This window comes from Loxodonta africana, chromosome 1, assembly GCF_030014295.1.
Source record: "Loxodonta africana isolate mLoxAfr1 chromosome 1, mLoxAfr1.hap2, whole genome shotgun sequence".
In the NCBI taxonomy this organism is placed as follows: Eukaryota; Metazoa; Chordata; class Mammalia; order Proboscidea; family Elephantidae; genus Loxodonta; species Loxodonta africana.
Genome location: NC_087342.1, coordinates 210820008 through 210835239, shown reverse-complemented (window position 1 = coordinate 210835239; position 15232 = coordinate 210820008). Strand labels below are relative to the sequence as shown.

The following is a 15232-nucleotide window of genomic DNA, read 5'->3' as shown; positions in this document are numbered from 1 at the left end:
AAAAGGATAACGTAGTGGGGATGGTTCAACAAAAGATGAATGACATTAATGTGACAGAACAGCACATATAAAAAATGTTGAAATTGTAAATGTTTTGTTACATATATATTTATCACAATTAAAAAACCACTCATATCTTATATACCATATGGGGAGTTCCACGTTGGTTGTTATTGGTAGGTGCCGTCGAGTCGGTTCTGACTCATAGCAACCCTATAGGACAGAGGAGAACTGCCCCATAGGGTTTTCAAGGAGAGGCTGGTGGATCTGAAGTGCCTATCATTTGGTTAGAGCCAAGTTCTTAAACATAGGACTCTTAAAAATTTTTTATTCTGCCATAAATTTAACTTTTACTTACTTTAAAAACTAACCTTATGCTTCCTAACAACTTTGATGAGGAGATACCAAAGGAGAAGGAAAAAATGTCATGGATAAGATAAAGCAAAAACTTAAACAATAACAGATTCTTAAGCAACTCTTAAGAGTTGTCTCGAACCCCTCCCAGCCTGCAGGGCTCAAACTCTTCTCTGAATTGGTCCCCCTCTTTGTAACATTCACATTTTGTGACACCTCCTACATTTTTTGTAATTTCTTAAAGGTAGCATTGTTTTAAGCCTCAAATAAAAATAATTTTAACAAATAAGGTTTTTTGTGTTCACAGCTAAAAAAATCCCTCAGGGCAAAAACAATATTTTACACTTTCAATCTACTCAAAACTTTCATATGGCTTGTCCCCTAAAACATAATTGCTGATACATTTTAAAATTTTGGAATTAATTACTGTAAATGATTCCATGGTATTTCCTTTGGGACCTGTAACCTATATGTCACCATCCCTCTACACATGTCATACAGGGCAAATCTACTGGCCTTGAGATTTGCTATTTTCTCTTACTTAGGTCACACCGTTTGATATGCACCAGTATCTTCAATTACTAGGTGGCTTTTATTTTTAAAAAGGGGCTCTGAAACTGCTCTAGATTGAGTTATGGTTTCAAAGGCAAACAGAGGTCACCCTTGTTTGCTGGCAGTGGATTTTCTAGTATCTAGAAATGATGCCAATAAAAATGATAATATGTGCTCAGCACAATGCCACCCTACTCTGCGGATGTGAGAAGGCAAGAGGTCATTTGAAATACTAATGGGAAAACTGATTAAAGCCAAGAATGCTGCTTATTATGTAAACAGAACTTCCTGCCAAATTACGAAAAAAAAAAAAAAATCCTTTCCTTTGGTTTACAATTTCTTTAACTCCGAAGGCCTGAAGGGCTGGAGAGCATAAAATATTTAGGAAAAGGAATAATAAATAACTTTTCACTAATTCAATTTCTAATTGTTTCATGTAAGTCTTGCCTAATTGATTTACTAAAAAGAAACTAGAATAAACATATCCTGATAATAAGCATATTATTATCTATAATACCATGTTTAAACAATTACATTAAAAATTTTCATTTTTAATAGTACAGTAAATTAAATTTTCTATAGTTCCTGGAGCCCTGGTGGCACAGTGGTTAAGAGCTTGGCTGCTAACTAAAAGATCGGCAGTTCGAATCCACCAGTTGCTCCTCGGAAACTCTATAGGGTCGTTAAGAGTCAGAATTGACTGGAGGGCAATTTTTTTTTTTTGGTGTATACCTCCTGATACATTTAAAAAAAATCTGCCCTTTTTATTTTTGCCTTTGAGCAGAGGACTTTCATTTGCAATGGAAATAATGCTTTATTGAACACTTACCTGGAAAAGTCCAGTTTTATTAAAGAAAGTAAACTGTGCCCTTTTAACTAATGCAGAATCTTCTTTACTTAAATTCTCAAGTAAGTTTGGTGGCAAAATTACGGAAGCCAATGGATTCACTTGTCCACTTTCAAAATCCATCTGTGACACACACACACAAATATATTGGTTAAGTAATCACAGTTCAACAACAATGATCATTTTACTCCACCTGCCTGAGTGAAGGGAAAGAGCACCTGCAAGTATCGAGTTAGCTAGGACAGCAGCTTCTCTTTACCTCTAAGCAGTCACTCCCTACTCCTTGGGCACTTCCCTACAGGCCGAGCTGTACGTCTGATCTGAGTTTTGCACATGTGGCAAATGAGAAAATGCACTGATTTTATGAGTTGGGATCGAATCGACGGCAATGGGTTTGGTTTTGGTTTTGGAACCAAAAAATGTACAATATGGGAGACCTGGATTTGTTTCCTGGCCAATGTGTCTCATGTGCAGCCAGCGCCCATCTATCAGTGATGGTATCTTGTTGCTACGATGCCGTACAGGTTTCAGTGAAGCTTCCAGACTAAGACGAACTAGGAAGAAAGGCCTGAGGACCTACTTCCTAAAATCAGCCAATGAAAACCCTATGGATCACAAGGGTCTGACCTGCAGCCCATCAGATGCGTGGCACAGCACGGAGCAGGACCGGGCAGTTTTGTTCGGTTGTGCATGAGGTCACCATGAGTGGGGGCCACTCCACAGCACCTAACAACAATCACGACTGATTATCTACAAATCAGTAAATATTTTTAAGTGTAAGGAGTAGATTTATCCTTAATAGAATTTGAGGTTTTCTCAAAACCCTTATTGAAAGATAGATATTAGCTACGAAAAATGGAATTTAGTTTCTTTGACTGCAGAGAATGAGTTGCTCTGCAAGGAAGAAACAACTGAAGTTATCTGACACTTTTGGGCATCATTTTTCCTGAATCCACAGCTGAGGTCAGAGGGTTTTCCTGTGAATGGGCTTGCAATGAGACTGAGGCTGACTGCGTTTTCACTTGTAGGATGTGAACTATAATTACCCAAAAGAGCCTCTAGTCTAAAGGAGGAAAAAGCTCTTTCTGGTATCCTAATTCCAGATTTTTTATATTTTCGTTTGATTTAGCTCCACAGCTAAAGAAATGTTATGCTCCATATATATGGCCTCCCAGGTCAAGGATGACGTTTCATTCATTTTATTTGCCCTGGTGGATAGCATTGTCTGGCATATAGTAGGAACTCGAAAATTATTTGCTGAAGTGTCTCTTTAACAGGTCAAAGAGGCTCTCTGTTAATGGGGCCCCAGCTTACTTGCCCCACCCTCCTCCATCACTGGTTCTTGAAGTGTCATCCTTCGAACAGCAGTATCAGCAATACCTGGGGACTTTTTAAGAGTGCAAATTTTGGGGACTCAACCAGGACCTACCGAATCAGAAACTCTGGGAATGTATAGTTTAGCAATCTGTTTTAGAAACTCCTACAAACCAAAAAAACCAAACCCACTGACATTGAGTTGATTCCGACTCATAGCAATCCCATAGAGCTTCCAAGACTATAATCTCTATGGAGGCAGATTGCCACATCTTTCTCCTGTGGACCTGCTGTGGTTTCAAACCACTAACCTTCTGGTTAGTAGTCAAGTGCCTTAACCACTATACCACCAGAGCAAGTCCTCCAGATGATTCTAAATCTCAGTTTGAGAACCACTGCCAAAGAGAAAGCATCATGCGTCTTCCCAACTTTGGGTCCTTAATAAAACCCTTCTTCTTGAACAGATCCCCACCCCCTACTCCTAATCCAGGGATCCCTACTCATGCTTTAATACTCAGCTCCAGTTTCACCTCTTGTGAAAGGCAAGCTGACCACCCCTATCACTGAGGTTATAAAGGTATGCCTCTTCTTGCTTCCACAATACCTCATGGCTACTTATATCATTTTTTTTTTCTTCACAAAAATAATAACAGTAGCCATAAAAAGAAAACAAAAATCGTCCCAACTGAGCCAATTAACATCATGATAAATGATGGTGATATTGAAGTTGTCAAGGTTTCTGCTCTACTCAGATAAAAAAATCAACGCTCATGAAAGCAGTCAAGAAATCAAATGACACATTGCATTGGGCAAATCTGCTGCAAAAGACCTTTAACATCTTAAAAAGCAAAGATGCCACCTTGATGACTAAGATGCACCTGACCCAAGCCATGGTCTTTTCAATCACCTTATATGCATGTGAAAGCTGGACAATGAAGAAGGAAGACTGAGGAACAACTGATACATTCATACAATGGTGTTGCTGAAGAATACTGACTATACCATGGACTGCCAGGAGAACAAACAAATCAGTCTCAGAAGAAGTACAGCCAGAATATTCCTTAGAAGTGAAGATGGTGAGACTCTCACTTAGTTTGGCCATGTGACCAGGATGGACTAATCCCTTGAGAAGGTCATCATGCTTGGTAAAGCAGGGGGGCAGCAAAAAAGAGGGAGACCCTCAATGAGATGGGTTGACACAGTTGCTGCAACAATAGGCTTGAACATTAACAATGATTGTGAGGATGGTGCAGGACTGGGCAGTGTTTCGTTCCGTGTATATAAGGTCCTGTGAGTTGAAGCCAACTAGAAGACACCTAACAACAACTGCTATCACTAATCTTAGCCAAAGTTCAGACCTATCTGCCACCCCCTGGACCAAGGCCTACTTCAGTTAGCAACTAGTAGGTGAACAGCAAGTTTTTATCTGTCTACTTAATTAATTAATTAAAGAAACCACTGGCTCATTACCTGGAAATATGATTCATTATTGCTTGGAAGACCAATGCTAAAATTTGAAACTATGTTTGTTCCTGGGGGCAGGGATGATACTCCAAGAGCCAAATTCCGAGTTGTAATATTCACACGTGATGTGCTAGTTAGGTCTATCTTGAACGCCAATTCATCAATTGTTTTTAAAGCTCTAAAGAAATGACAAATAACAACACCACTGTTAATTTGACACTGCACACACATGGTTTGCTGTGAGGCGCAATACAGATTAAAAAAAATCACCTATAAATTTTCCGATCTTAACATGAATAGCCACAAAATTACCCCAGACCAAAACAGTATTAGTTCAAACAGACTCATACGGGTAGATCTATCCTCAAGAGAAATATCTGCTTTTAGGAAAATCAACAATTAAATCATCCTGAACAAACAGTATGTTTTTCACCTTTGTCTTTCCTTCTTCATATGAAAAATACTTTCCCTACATCCTAATTTTGTTGGGAGAATCAAAGGAAATGTGGCAAAAGCATGTTTTTGAACTGCAAGACACTAAAAATGTTTGAGGGTACATTGGAGAACACATTTTAACAAATGTACATTTTTCACTAAGATAATTTGGTTGAAAGGAAGGAAATAGGAAAAATTAAACATCTTGGTATTAATACATTAAATGAAGTAACTAGGTACAAATTGAATTGTAGAAATACAGGTACATTTGGACCTTGCCCTAGGAGTTTCCATTTCAGAAGTACAACGATCACATAGCTGTGGCAGTTCTGTGGCATGGCTAACGCACTTATAGTGACCAAGTTACGCATGCCAGAAGCCAGGCCTGTTGCCATCGAGTCAATTCCGACTCATAGCACAAGGGAAGTGAACTGAATGTTTGCTGAGTGTCTCCTTTGCGAGCAAAAAGAAGTATCAGAAATTAATCTTTATGACAGTTTGTTCATCTTTTCAATTACTCTGGTTTTTCAAACTTTCAGACTTTTTCCAACAAAAAAATGAAAAAAAAAAACTGTGCTTTTTGGGGGCTCTTTATATGTCTTGCCTGGTGACAATTTTAATCATTCTGTAAATTATACTTTAAAAAAAAAAGGACTTTCATTGATGATGTTCTCTTTGTGAATGATACTGGAAAGTATCTAGATATTTTACTTAAGAAATTTGGGCACCAATCCTTCAGATATGTGAGAAATTATATAATACTATATTTCTCCAGGAACCCTGGTAGCGCTGTTAACCAAAGGGTCAGCAGTTTGAATCTACCAGCCTTTCCTCGGAAACCCTATGGGGCAGTTCTATTCTGTCCTATGGGGTTGCTATGAGTGGGAATCGACTCAATGGCAAAAGGTTAATGGGTTATATTTCTCCAATAAATTTCAATCTCCAAAAAAAAGGAAAAAGAAAATACTTACTCAGAAGAAGACTCAAGCAAATCACTGTCTGAACTGGTTAAGATATTAGAAAATATAGTCATTAAAGTTGAGCCAAGTGTTATATCAATATTTTCTTCATTATTCACAATTCTTTTCACATACTCTACAATGCTGGTAATGTTGGCTGAGGTTAAGTTCTGTCCTTCACCAGTCAAATTTAAAATTGTATTGACATTATTTAGGTCATCTAGAAAAAGCAGAAGAAACAACATATGAAGCTTTATCTGTGGGTTTCGAGCATTTACAGGAATCTACAACACAGTGCAATATTTCACTTCAGAGTTGAAGCCAGAAAGTGGGTTTCCTGTGTGTACTCCCTTATCATATCTTCACATGGCAAGACTATTTCTTTACAGCGGCGAACAGAGGCTAACGTCTCTCTTTAGTGACATACATATCATGCTTTTAAACATCTTAAGCAAATAAGTTGGAAGAACCAATATTAACACATTGTTCTAAGAGAATGTCCCTTGCATCACCGAACAAGCATACATTTGCTGTTCAGAAATAATGCAAAACTACAAAACGCTGATACAAATACAAACTTATATATTATTTTTAATCTCCTCTAGAATTTCCCGTTTTGAAATTGCCCTTCAGGATGTTGAGGTGTTACTAGTTAAATATAATGAGGGAAAAAAAAAAAGTGTCTTCAACCTTAAGTAAGTGCAGCAATCATTTGCCTAACTTTTCCTATTAAAATAATGTCACACAGAAGGAAACATGTTTGAAGAGGATGGAAACCACGAAGCATGAGGTCACTTCATTTTGTCTTTGAGAACTGAAGGAAAATTCCTCACTTACTTGAACAATTGGAGACATCAGGAACCCCCCAGTAGGCTAAAGATGCATTGGTAAGATTGCGGTGACTATGAAATAAGAAAGTATATTTCAAATATTTGACACAAATGACATAATAATTGACAAAATTAGTTAATAAGTTTTAGAATTTACCTTGATATCTGGGAAACTTCCATTTGAAAATGAAATTGTAATGCATTGAAATAAAACTCATGCTAAAAATTCTTATTGGAAAAAATCATTCGCATGCATCATAGAACCAAAACGCCAAAAAAACCCAAAAACGCTAGCATCCTAAATACTGTATCCTACCTAGGATACATGACATTACCAAGGTTAAACAAAGGCACATCTGGTAACAGGGGTCAAGCACTGTTTCACAAACTTTCCAGGTATAATCTGATTTTAATCATTACATAACTCTGTAAAATAGATTATAATTCACATTTTATAGATAAGAAAATAGATTTAGATAGGCTAACGAATTTTCTAAGGCCTCACAGTCAGGAAGAGCCATGTCTGTAAGTCTCTAAGACCCCTTCTTTCCTCCCTAAAACCAAACCAAACCCACTGCTGTCAAGTCGATTCCTATAGGGTCACTATGAGTCTTTCCTCCCTACCAAGTGTCAAACAAACCAATAGGTGCAAAGTACTTACACTTGGGCAGTTTCTGAATTTCCCCCAAGAAAACTCTAATTAGAGGTAGGGGGAGGGTGGAGAACTAGGTATGGCCTGCTATTTGATGAATCTTCTCCAATAGTTCTGGCTCTGAGTTTTTTGTTAAACATTTAGGGAACATATGCCCAGTCTCCATCAGAAGACTGCCCCCAATTGGATCTGATCTCTATTCACTCTTTGCCACTTCTTTCCCCTTCAACAATAATTGCCCCAAACAGTTAAAAGGTCCTGGAATTTCAGGTGCAGGTACCAAGGCTATGAGCTGATTCATCTCTAAATACTTTGCCTTGCTGTGGAGCCACTCTCTGGTTTCCAAATTCTTGATCCTTTGACTGGAGAAAGTTAAACTAGCATGTTGCTGGGAAAAAAACACAGCTTTTCTTAGTAATCTATCTACCTCATCTTTATCCCTCATGGAGTATATAACTAAAGCATACACAGAGAGATTCCTGCCCTTTTCCCCAATCAATATGATGCATGGGAACTACTGTGCAGTACATGTGATAAGGACTGAGCTGTGTCCCCCAGAAAAATACATTGAAGTTGTAACCCCTGAACTGAATGTAACCTTATTTGAGGAAAGAGTTTCTTTGCGGATGTTATTGGTTAAATTAATGAAGTCATGCCAGAGTTGGGTGGGTCCTAATCCTAATCCCTTCTGAGTGACATTTTATAAAAGAGAAGGACAGACACAGAAACAGAGTCACACACAGGGGGAAGACACCATGTGAGGATTCCTCTACAAGTCAAGGATCATTAAGAAACACCAGGATTACCAGAAACTAGGAGAGCAGCAGAAACCCTGGTGGTGTAGTGGTTAAGAGCTATGCTGCTAACTAAAAGATCAGCAGTTTAAGTCTACCAGGTGGTCCTTGGAAACTCTATGGGGCAGTTCTACTCTGTCCTATAGGGTCACTATGAATTGGAATCAACTTGACAGCAATGTTTTTTTTGTTTTTTTTTTTAGGAGAGCAGCATGGGATAGTTCCTCTCTCAAAGCCCCCAGAAGGAATCAACATGGCTGAGACCCTGATTTGGACTTTCAGCTTCCAGAACTGTGAGAAAATAAATTTCTGATCTTTAAAGCCACCCACTTACTGGTATTTTGTTATGGCAGCCCCAGGAAATTAAGACAACATGTAATATTGGGAAGGTAGATAACATGGAGCTTTTTTTTTGGCAAGAGTCAATGAAATTCTTACCATGTCCGTGAAGCATAAAAACCAGGTTTTCCATTACAGGGTAGAATATATTCAGAAGGTCGGGTGGTGGGCCATAGATAGCCTTTGGGGTCCTCATCGGCAGGACATATATCTATGTGAACATAAGAAACAATACAAGATATACTGACCTATTTTTTTTACATTACTGGTGGCATGATGAGACCAAAATGAAAACACTGGTGATTAAGTTTTTTTTTTTCTCATACAATAAAAAATACTAGTTTTTAGATGTTCAGAATTTATGAAAATTTAGAAATTGGGAAAATAAAATATTAAACACATTCCAGATACAAAAATAATTATATCTTGCAAAACCATTAAATAAAAAAAAAACACATTTATGCAGATACAAGCTAAACATATATTTTCATTTGAATGTAAATCATCAGTAGGTAAAATTAATGAGATACGGTTTTATTCAAAATACATATAACACTACACAAAACAAAAACAATCCTGAAAAACTCAAAATGTAATCTAGTCATTTTCAAACAAGAAAGCCTATAAAATAGTGCATCAATAGTGTTTTCATTGAGTTACGGGCATATTTTACGGAAAAATTTCTAGCTATTCCAAAAACCTCTTCTGCCCAGATGTTTGGCAGTGGAATGGCAAAAAGATACCTGTGGACCAACTCCAAATGTCATACCCACACACTATCCTCAATCATTCCACCTCTTTTGTGAAAACTTTCTAGATATATCTTAATTTTTTGTTGTTCTTCTTCTTGTGGTTTCAATTAAGCCTGAAAATATAGTCACACAAAATACATATTATAATAAAATTAGTCACTTACCCAGTTGCCTCACATTCACTGTATATAGCCTCAAGCCCTCATCCAGGGACTCGTTATTTCTTAAGAGCTTCTGCTGAATGGTTTTTCCTTCTAAGCTGACATTGTTGGTAGCATTGTAAACTAGAAGGGCCCAAATCACCACCCTAAAAAAATATTTCAGGTAGAAATTGTTTTTGGTGTTGTTGACTGGTTGGGTATTTTGGCGAGAAAACAAAACACTTGGATGTGGTAGTGAGAGTAATCACCGTTATGTGCTGAGACTGAAGAGATATGCCAAGGCACACATAGATTCTCTCTGTTGCTGCATAAATTATGTTAAAACTTTTTCAAAATGAATATATATTGTAGGAGATTGCATGTAGAATTCTGTTTCCATCAGTTATTTCTTTCCAGCTACAGTGTGCATACCCTTCACCCTCCCAACTCCAACACTAAGCTTATGCTGGAACTTTATTTATTCTCAATGTCTGGCCACATGAGAAAATCCAAGATAATCACCATGCCTTTTTATTTATCTAGCAGAAAACAGCATACTGTTTAATTGATTTAGCAGATGTTTATAAATTATCATTATTTGCTACAGAACTTTCTCAACTTTACTTCTTATTTATGAGATGGTCTTAAATGTTTGAGGTAGAGAGCTAGGTCTACCTGGATAAGAAAGGGAGCATTACTTTTGAGTTGAAAAAACAACAATGGCATTTTATTGACTCTGGAGAACCTGGATTTCCACATATAAGGTTATAATACCACATATGCTCATATTAATTAATAATTCAACACAAGTCAAACACCTAAACAACTAGTATGAACTAGGCAATGGGCTAGAAGTAGAGACACAAAGATTAGAGAATTCACTGGGACATCAAACAGCACTAATGTGATAAAGAGTCGCTAAGAGACTCAGAAAAAGCAGAACTAAAAATCAAGCAAGTGCAGGCTTTCTTTACGTCTTATCTTCTTGTCATAAGAGGCTCTGGGAAACAGTGACAAAATCTTCAAATACACTGTGTAATGCTCAATTTATGTATGTGAGCAAATTAACATGAGACAATCAGAGCAATGATGGAGATTAAAGGGCTTTTAACGATAACTGAAACTGTAAAATTATTTTAAATCAACCTAAAGGCCCAATTTTCCTGAAATTTAATTTCTGATCCAATACAATAAATTTTTACTCAATTATGATGCAGCTGAAAAAATACATGTATATCTTATTCATCTTTTGGCATGGAAATGTATAATAATAACAGGAAAAATAGGAACAAAAAGATATCTATATCCATTTCTATCTATCTGTCTGTCTATCTGTCTATCTGCTAGAGCATTACGCTAACACACATAGGGTAGTCATGCATTGTAATAAACCCAATGGCAATTGGTTTCAATCTATATTACAAAAAAAAAAAAAAAAACATTCTTCATACCCCCAAATGATAGCACTACACTGTTGAAAAACATCTCAAGAGGGGCCTCGTTAAGTTTCTTGCCTACATTTTTCTGGGACTAGTGATACTGAAATTCATCAAAGGAAATGTAGAAGCACAGATTAGTCTAGGTGGATAGGGCTAAAACTGGTGAAAGAGTGAAATTCACATCACTCCATTTCTGCTCAGAAATATTTTAAGTAATATTTTATAGCATATATTCATAAAAAGGTGATGCTTGCTTGTGGTTAATTCTACACCGTTTATGATAAAAAAAGTTTTTTTTCAGAAAAATTCAAATTTCAATGGATCATTTTTTAAATTATTTGTGAAGAGGGTTTTTGTTTACAAATGTGTAACAATTTTTTTTATGATTGTGACATATGATTTTCCATCTCCTTTAAGCACTTATAAGTACTTTGTAAGGTAAGAAGTTACAAGTGAAGTACTCAGAATATACTCTGTGATTGTGTGATTGGTCAGCATATTCCTGAAGAAGGTTATAGAGTATCTGTCCTTGCAGGATTTTTAAAAAGAAAATATCTCTCTGGGAAGCAAAGGGATATATCCTAAAGGCCCTGTCAAAATTTTGGCTCTATAATTTGTAGTAGCATGATTTTGTGTTCCAGTGTGATCACAGCTATGCCAATAGAAGAAATCAAAACTAGTCAACTCTGACATAAAATTAAATGACATTATATTGTCAGGTACAGGTGAAATTTATTTCCTTATATGTCAAGGCTCTGGGTTTGCAACAAAACTTTCATCTTCTTCATTTACTGAGGGGAAATGAATAATATGATATAAGATACCATCAAGACACATGCCAAAATCAAACAGCGATAGCATTGTTTCTGAAATAGCTGTGGAATGATCAATGGAGAGGCAGTGGCGTGTTTTCCTTTAGAAAAGTCTGTGAGTATCAATTAACAATGAAATAGTGAGAGGACTAAAATATCTGTGGTGCTAAAAAAAAAACCCAACAAAGACAAAAAGTGAAATATTTGCTATTCAAGGTTAGATGAAATTAAAGAATAGCTCTATTTTGTTCCCCTATATATCTATGTTAATCTCAAGGACAGGGTGCTCTATTATTCTCATAATTCACTCTGGAAAGTTATTTATCTCTAAAATGATCTACTGCTTGCTGTTCGTATGTAACCCATGTTTCAGGATGAGATAAACATAGACGTGATTATAATGGTGAACTGTGGTACCTTACTAATTTCGTAAATGCCCTACCAAAAAGTATTCTTTGATGACATTGTTGTTTGAAGATAAGCTTTGCCACCCCAGTTACTGAGAGCTTACAACTGGGACTGTCACCTGCTACTTCTCTTGCATACTGAGAACACAATTAGCATAACGAATTGTGGATAGTATCGAATATCCAAACTCAGCAATTGAAGAATAGCCATGTATTTTCACTAGTCTTATCTGTGTGTGTGTATGTGTGTGTGTGTGCTTTCCCCTCTCTCATCCTGAAAATTGAAACTATTTTATGGTTCTACAAAGTCAAGTTCTATCTGTTGTTATCATCAAACACTCTATTTGAACAAACCAATCTCTGTGGCTTCGGTTTCCTGCCTGTCTGGACGATAGAGTATGATAACATAATCTGAAGCCATGGTCTGTGTTCAGTGATACAATCCAATTGAAAAGGAAAAGTGTAGAAAAAGGAGGTGTGAGTAAAACTGGTGAATGGTGGTTTTGAGAAAAACAGTGAGAGACTCTAAAGACTCATCAATGAGTACAAGAGAATAGAAAAAAAAAAAAGAGGGGGGAAAAGGCTGCAAGAATATTAAAACAGCATCGAGAGTTCACACCAAAGGAAAACCAAATGTGTGGATTTTCCCATATACATTGTCTTAGTTCATTCTCCCTATAGCTTTCTGTGAAATGACCCATTGGGTTCGACAGATTAGGAAAACTGAGGTTCTATGAATTTAAATGTCTTTCAGGCAAGAGCTTCTGCATTGGTGATATATACTATTGATGGCTGATCTTAAGACTATAAGGTAGTAGAACCACAGTAAATAAACTAAAAAGGCAAGCCTGACTTCCTGAAGCTGGTGCATCATTTGGCAAGACCCAAAAACTAGGGCTGCCTCAATTGCCAGACAAATTGTGACAGGTGCTCGGCTGGAGCCATTATTCAAGGCCAAGTATGATGCAGCAGTAAGGTTAGAAAAAAAAAAAAAAAAGGTTAGAGAAGACATTATTTGGCTAAACAAAAAACCAAACCAAACCCACTGCCGTCGAGTTGATGCCGACTCATAGTGACCCTATAGAACAGAGTAGAACTGCCCCATAGAGTTTCCAAGGAGCGCCTGGCAGATTCAAACTGCTGACCCTTTGGTTAGCAGCCATAGCACTTAACCACTACGCCACCAAGGTTTCATTATTTGGCTAGAAAGGGAAAAAATCCAGTTACCACAGAGAATACATAAATGGCATATGCTCTCCAGACCATAAAGGAAAAGGAGCAATATCAGAAAATAAGAACAATTTTCTCTAATCTGATATCTCAATCCAGTCTGTTGACTTTATACAAAAATGACAAGTTTCAATATAACTTTAAAAACATTTCTTTTCTGATGCTGAATAAACCTAAAACCTACTGCCGTTGGATGCTGAATAGAAACAGGAAAAAAGAAAAACCCTGGTAAACACTTACATGAAATTTTATTTTTATCTTTAATACCAAGAATAAATCACCAGAAAAGAAGCACAATCCATCATCATGATTATATATAACTAACATCAATTTAGTCCATTGAAACTCAGCAAAACTTCCAAGAACTTTTGCTTTTAAACTGATTTTTCTTTTCCTTTATTCTATAGAGATGCAATGTACTACATGAACACAACTAAATTTATTCCATTTGGGAGTTTAGGACCCCCCCACCCCCAAACACACACTACAGCACTTTGAACAGTTGGCTCTTATACAACTGGTAATATATAATGGACACCCTGGTGGCATAGTGGTTAAGTGCTATGGCTGCTAACCAAAGGGTCGGCAGTTCAAATCCTCCAGGCACTCCTTGGAAACTCTATGGGGCAGTTCTACTCTGTCCTATAGGGTCACCATAAGTCGGAATCGACTTGACGGCACTGGGTTGGGTAAAAAAGGGTTGGGTATATCCTTTAAATTACCTGCCTAAGTCATGACCCTGATATAAATTTAAAAATGGAGACCTCAGAGAATTAGCTGATAGCTTTGAAGGGTAAAGATATTTTGGCACTTATTACCAATATTATTAGATGCACAGAAGCCTTTCAATTAAAAGAAAATGATAAATTATCTGTTTTTACTTTGAAGGTCTCCCTGAAATTTCAAATGAGGTAATGGGTTGTAATAAATAAATTGGAAGGACTAAAAATAACAATAGACATTGCAAATGTTAACTTGTCAGTTATTTTCCATCAGATGTACATTTCCACACCCACTCTGTTATATTAGGGTTTTAATTCACACACACAGACACACACAAATGTTCATTAGTGCTAAGGAATGCCTTGAGTGTGGTACATCATTCAATTTTGCTGTCCTAAATCATCGTTTTTACTTCTCTACCAGATAGTCAAAACACAGACAGGAGTAAGAATGTTACCCTTTCTGTAAGACTTTGTCACTATTACCTTGAATCATCCTCAATGCTTCTCCTGACTTTAATCTTGTCCTCTCCAGTGCTCAGGTGAAGACTGAAAAACACAGATCCATATACTCATTACCATTCTCATGCGCCAGACACATCACCAACAACAAAACTTGGGGAAGCAAAAGAGAGTAGCAGAATGGACATTCCAAGCCAGCGTTTCCAAATGTGTTCTGAGATTCTAGTTCTTTCACAAGCCTGAGACAAAATGGCTCCATGGTCATACATAACAGGGCAAATCTGTGTTCTGTTCTCTCTTGAAGATTCACAATGTATATTAGTATATTCAAGAATCCGAGAAGTCCTCATAGAAAGAAATCTGTTTCATTTTGTTTAATAATGTGTTACTGAGCTTACCTGGCCATGGAACCCCTTTTTCTGTGTTAAGAGTTGTCATATCTCTTGGGTCCATTGAATACAAATATAGAGTTCATGAAATACACTATGAAAAACTTTAATTTTAAAACTGTATAAACAATGTACAGATGAGGATATGGGAATGATACTACTGGCTGGAGATTTAGCAGAGGATTTAAATTTAGAAGGGTTTAAATTTAGACAGAGTTTGAAAAGCTAGGTTGTGATCAGACTGCAAATGTCTTATATTGAGAACAGCTGGCTCTAAACTGGGGCACATGCAACCCAGGGGGGCTCTAGATGATCCACTGGGGTATGAGAAGAAACTAA

The 15232-nt window shown here is 36.9% G+C and overlaps 1 protein-coding gene across 8 annotated transcripts in view; it reads right to left on the bottom strand.

The window, feature by feature from the left end:
• The window catches only part of ADGRG6 (adhesion G protein-coupled receptor G6), a 163038-nt gene that overhangs the window by 41386 nt on the left and 106420 nt on the right, over positions 1-15232 (bottom strand). For all 8 annotated transcript variants that reach the window (XM_010588714.3, XM_023553043.2, XM_023553106.2 and 5 more), the window contains 7 exons: positions 14529-14591; positions 9457-9599; positions 8640-8751; positions 6763-6827; positions 5938-6145; positions 4538-4709; positions 1736-1876 (listed from right to left, as the gene is read on the bottom strand). In XM_010588714.3, coding sequence (XP_010587016.1) covers positions 1736-1876; positions 4538-4709; positions 5938-6145; positions 6763-6827; positions 8640-8751; positions 9457-9599; positions 14529-14591 — 904 coding nt within the window. The remainder of the gene's footprint in view (positions 1-1735; positions 1877-4537; positions 4710-5937; positions 6146-6762; positions 6828-8639; positions 8752-9456; positions 9600-14528; positions 14592-15232) is intronic.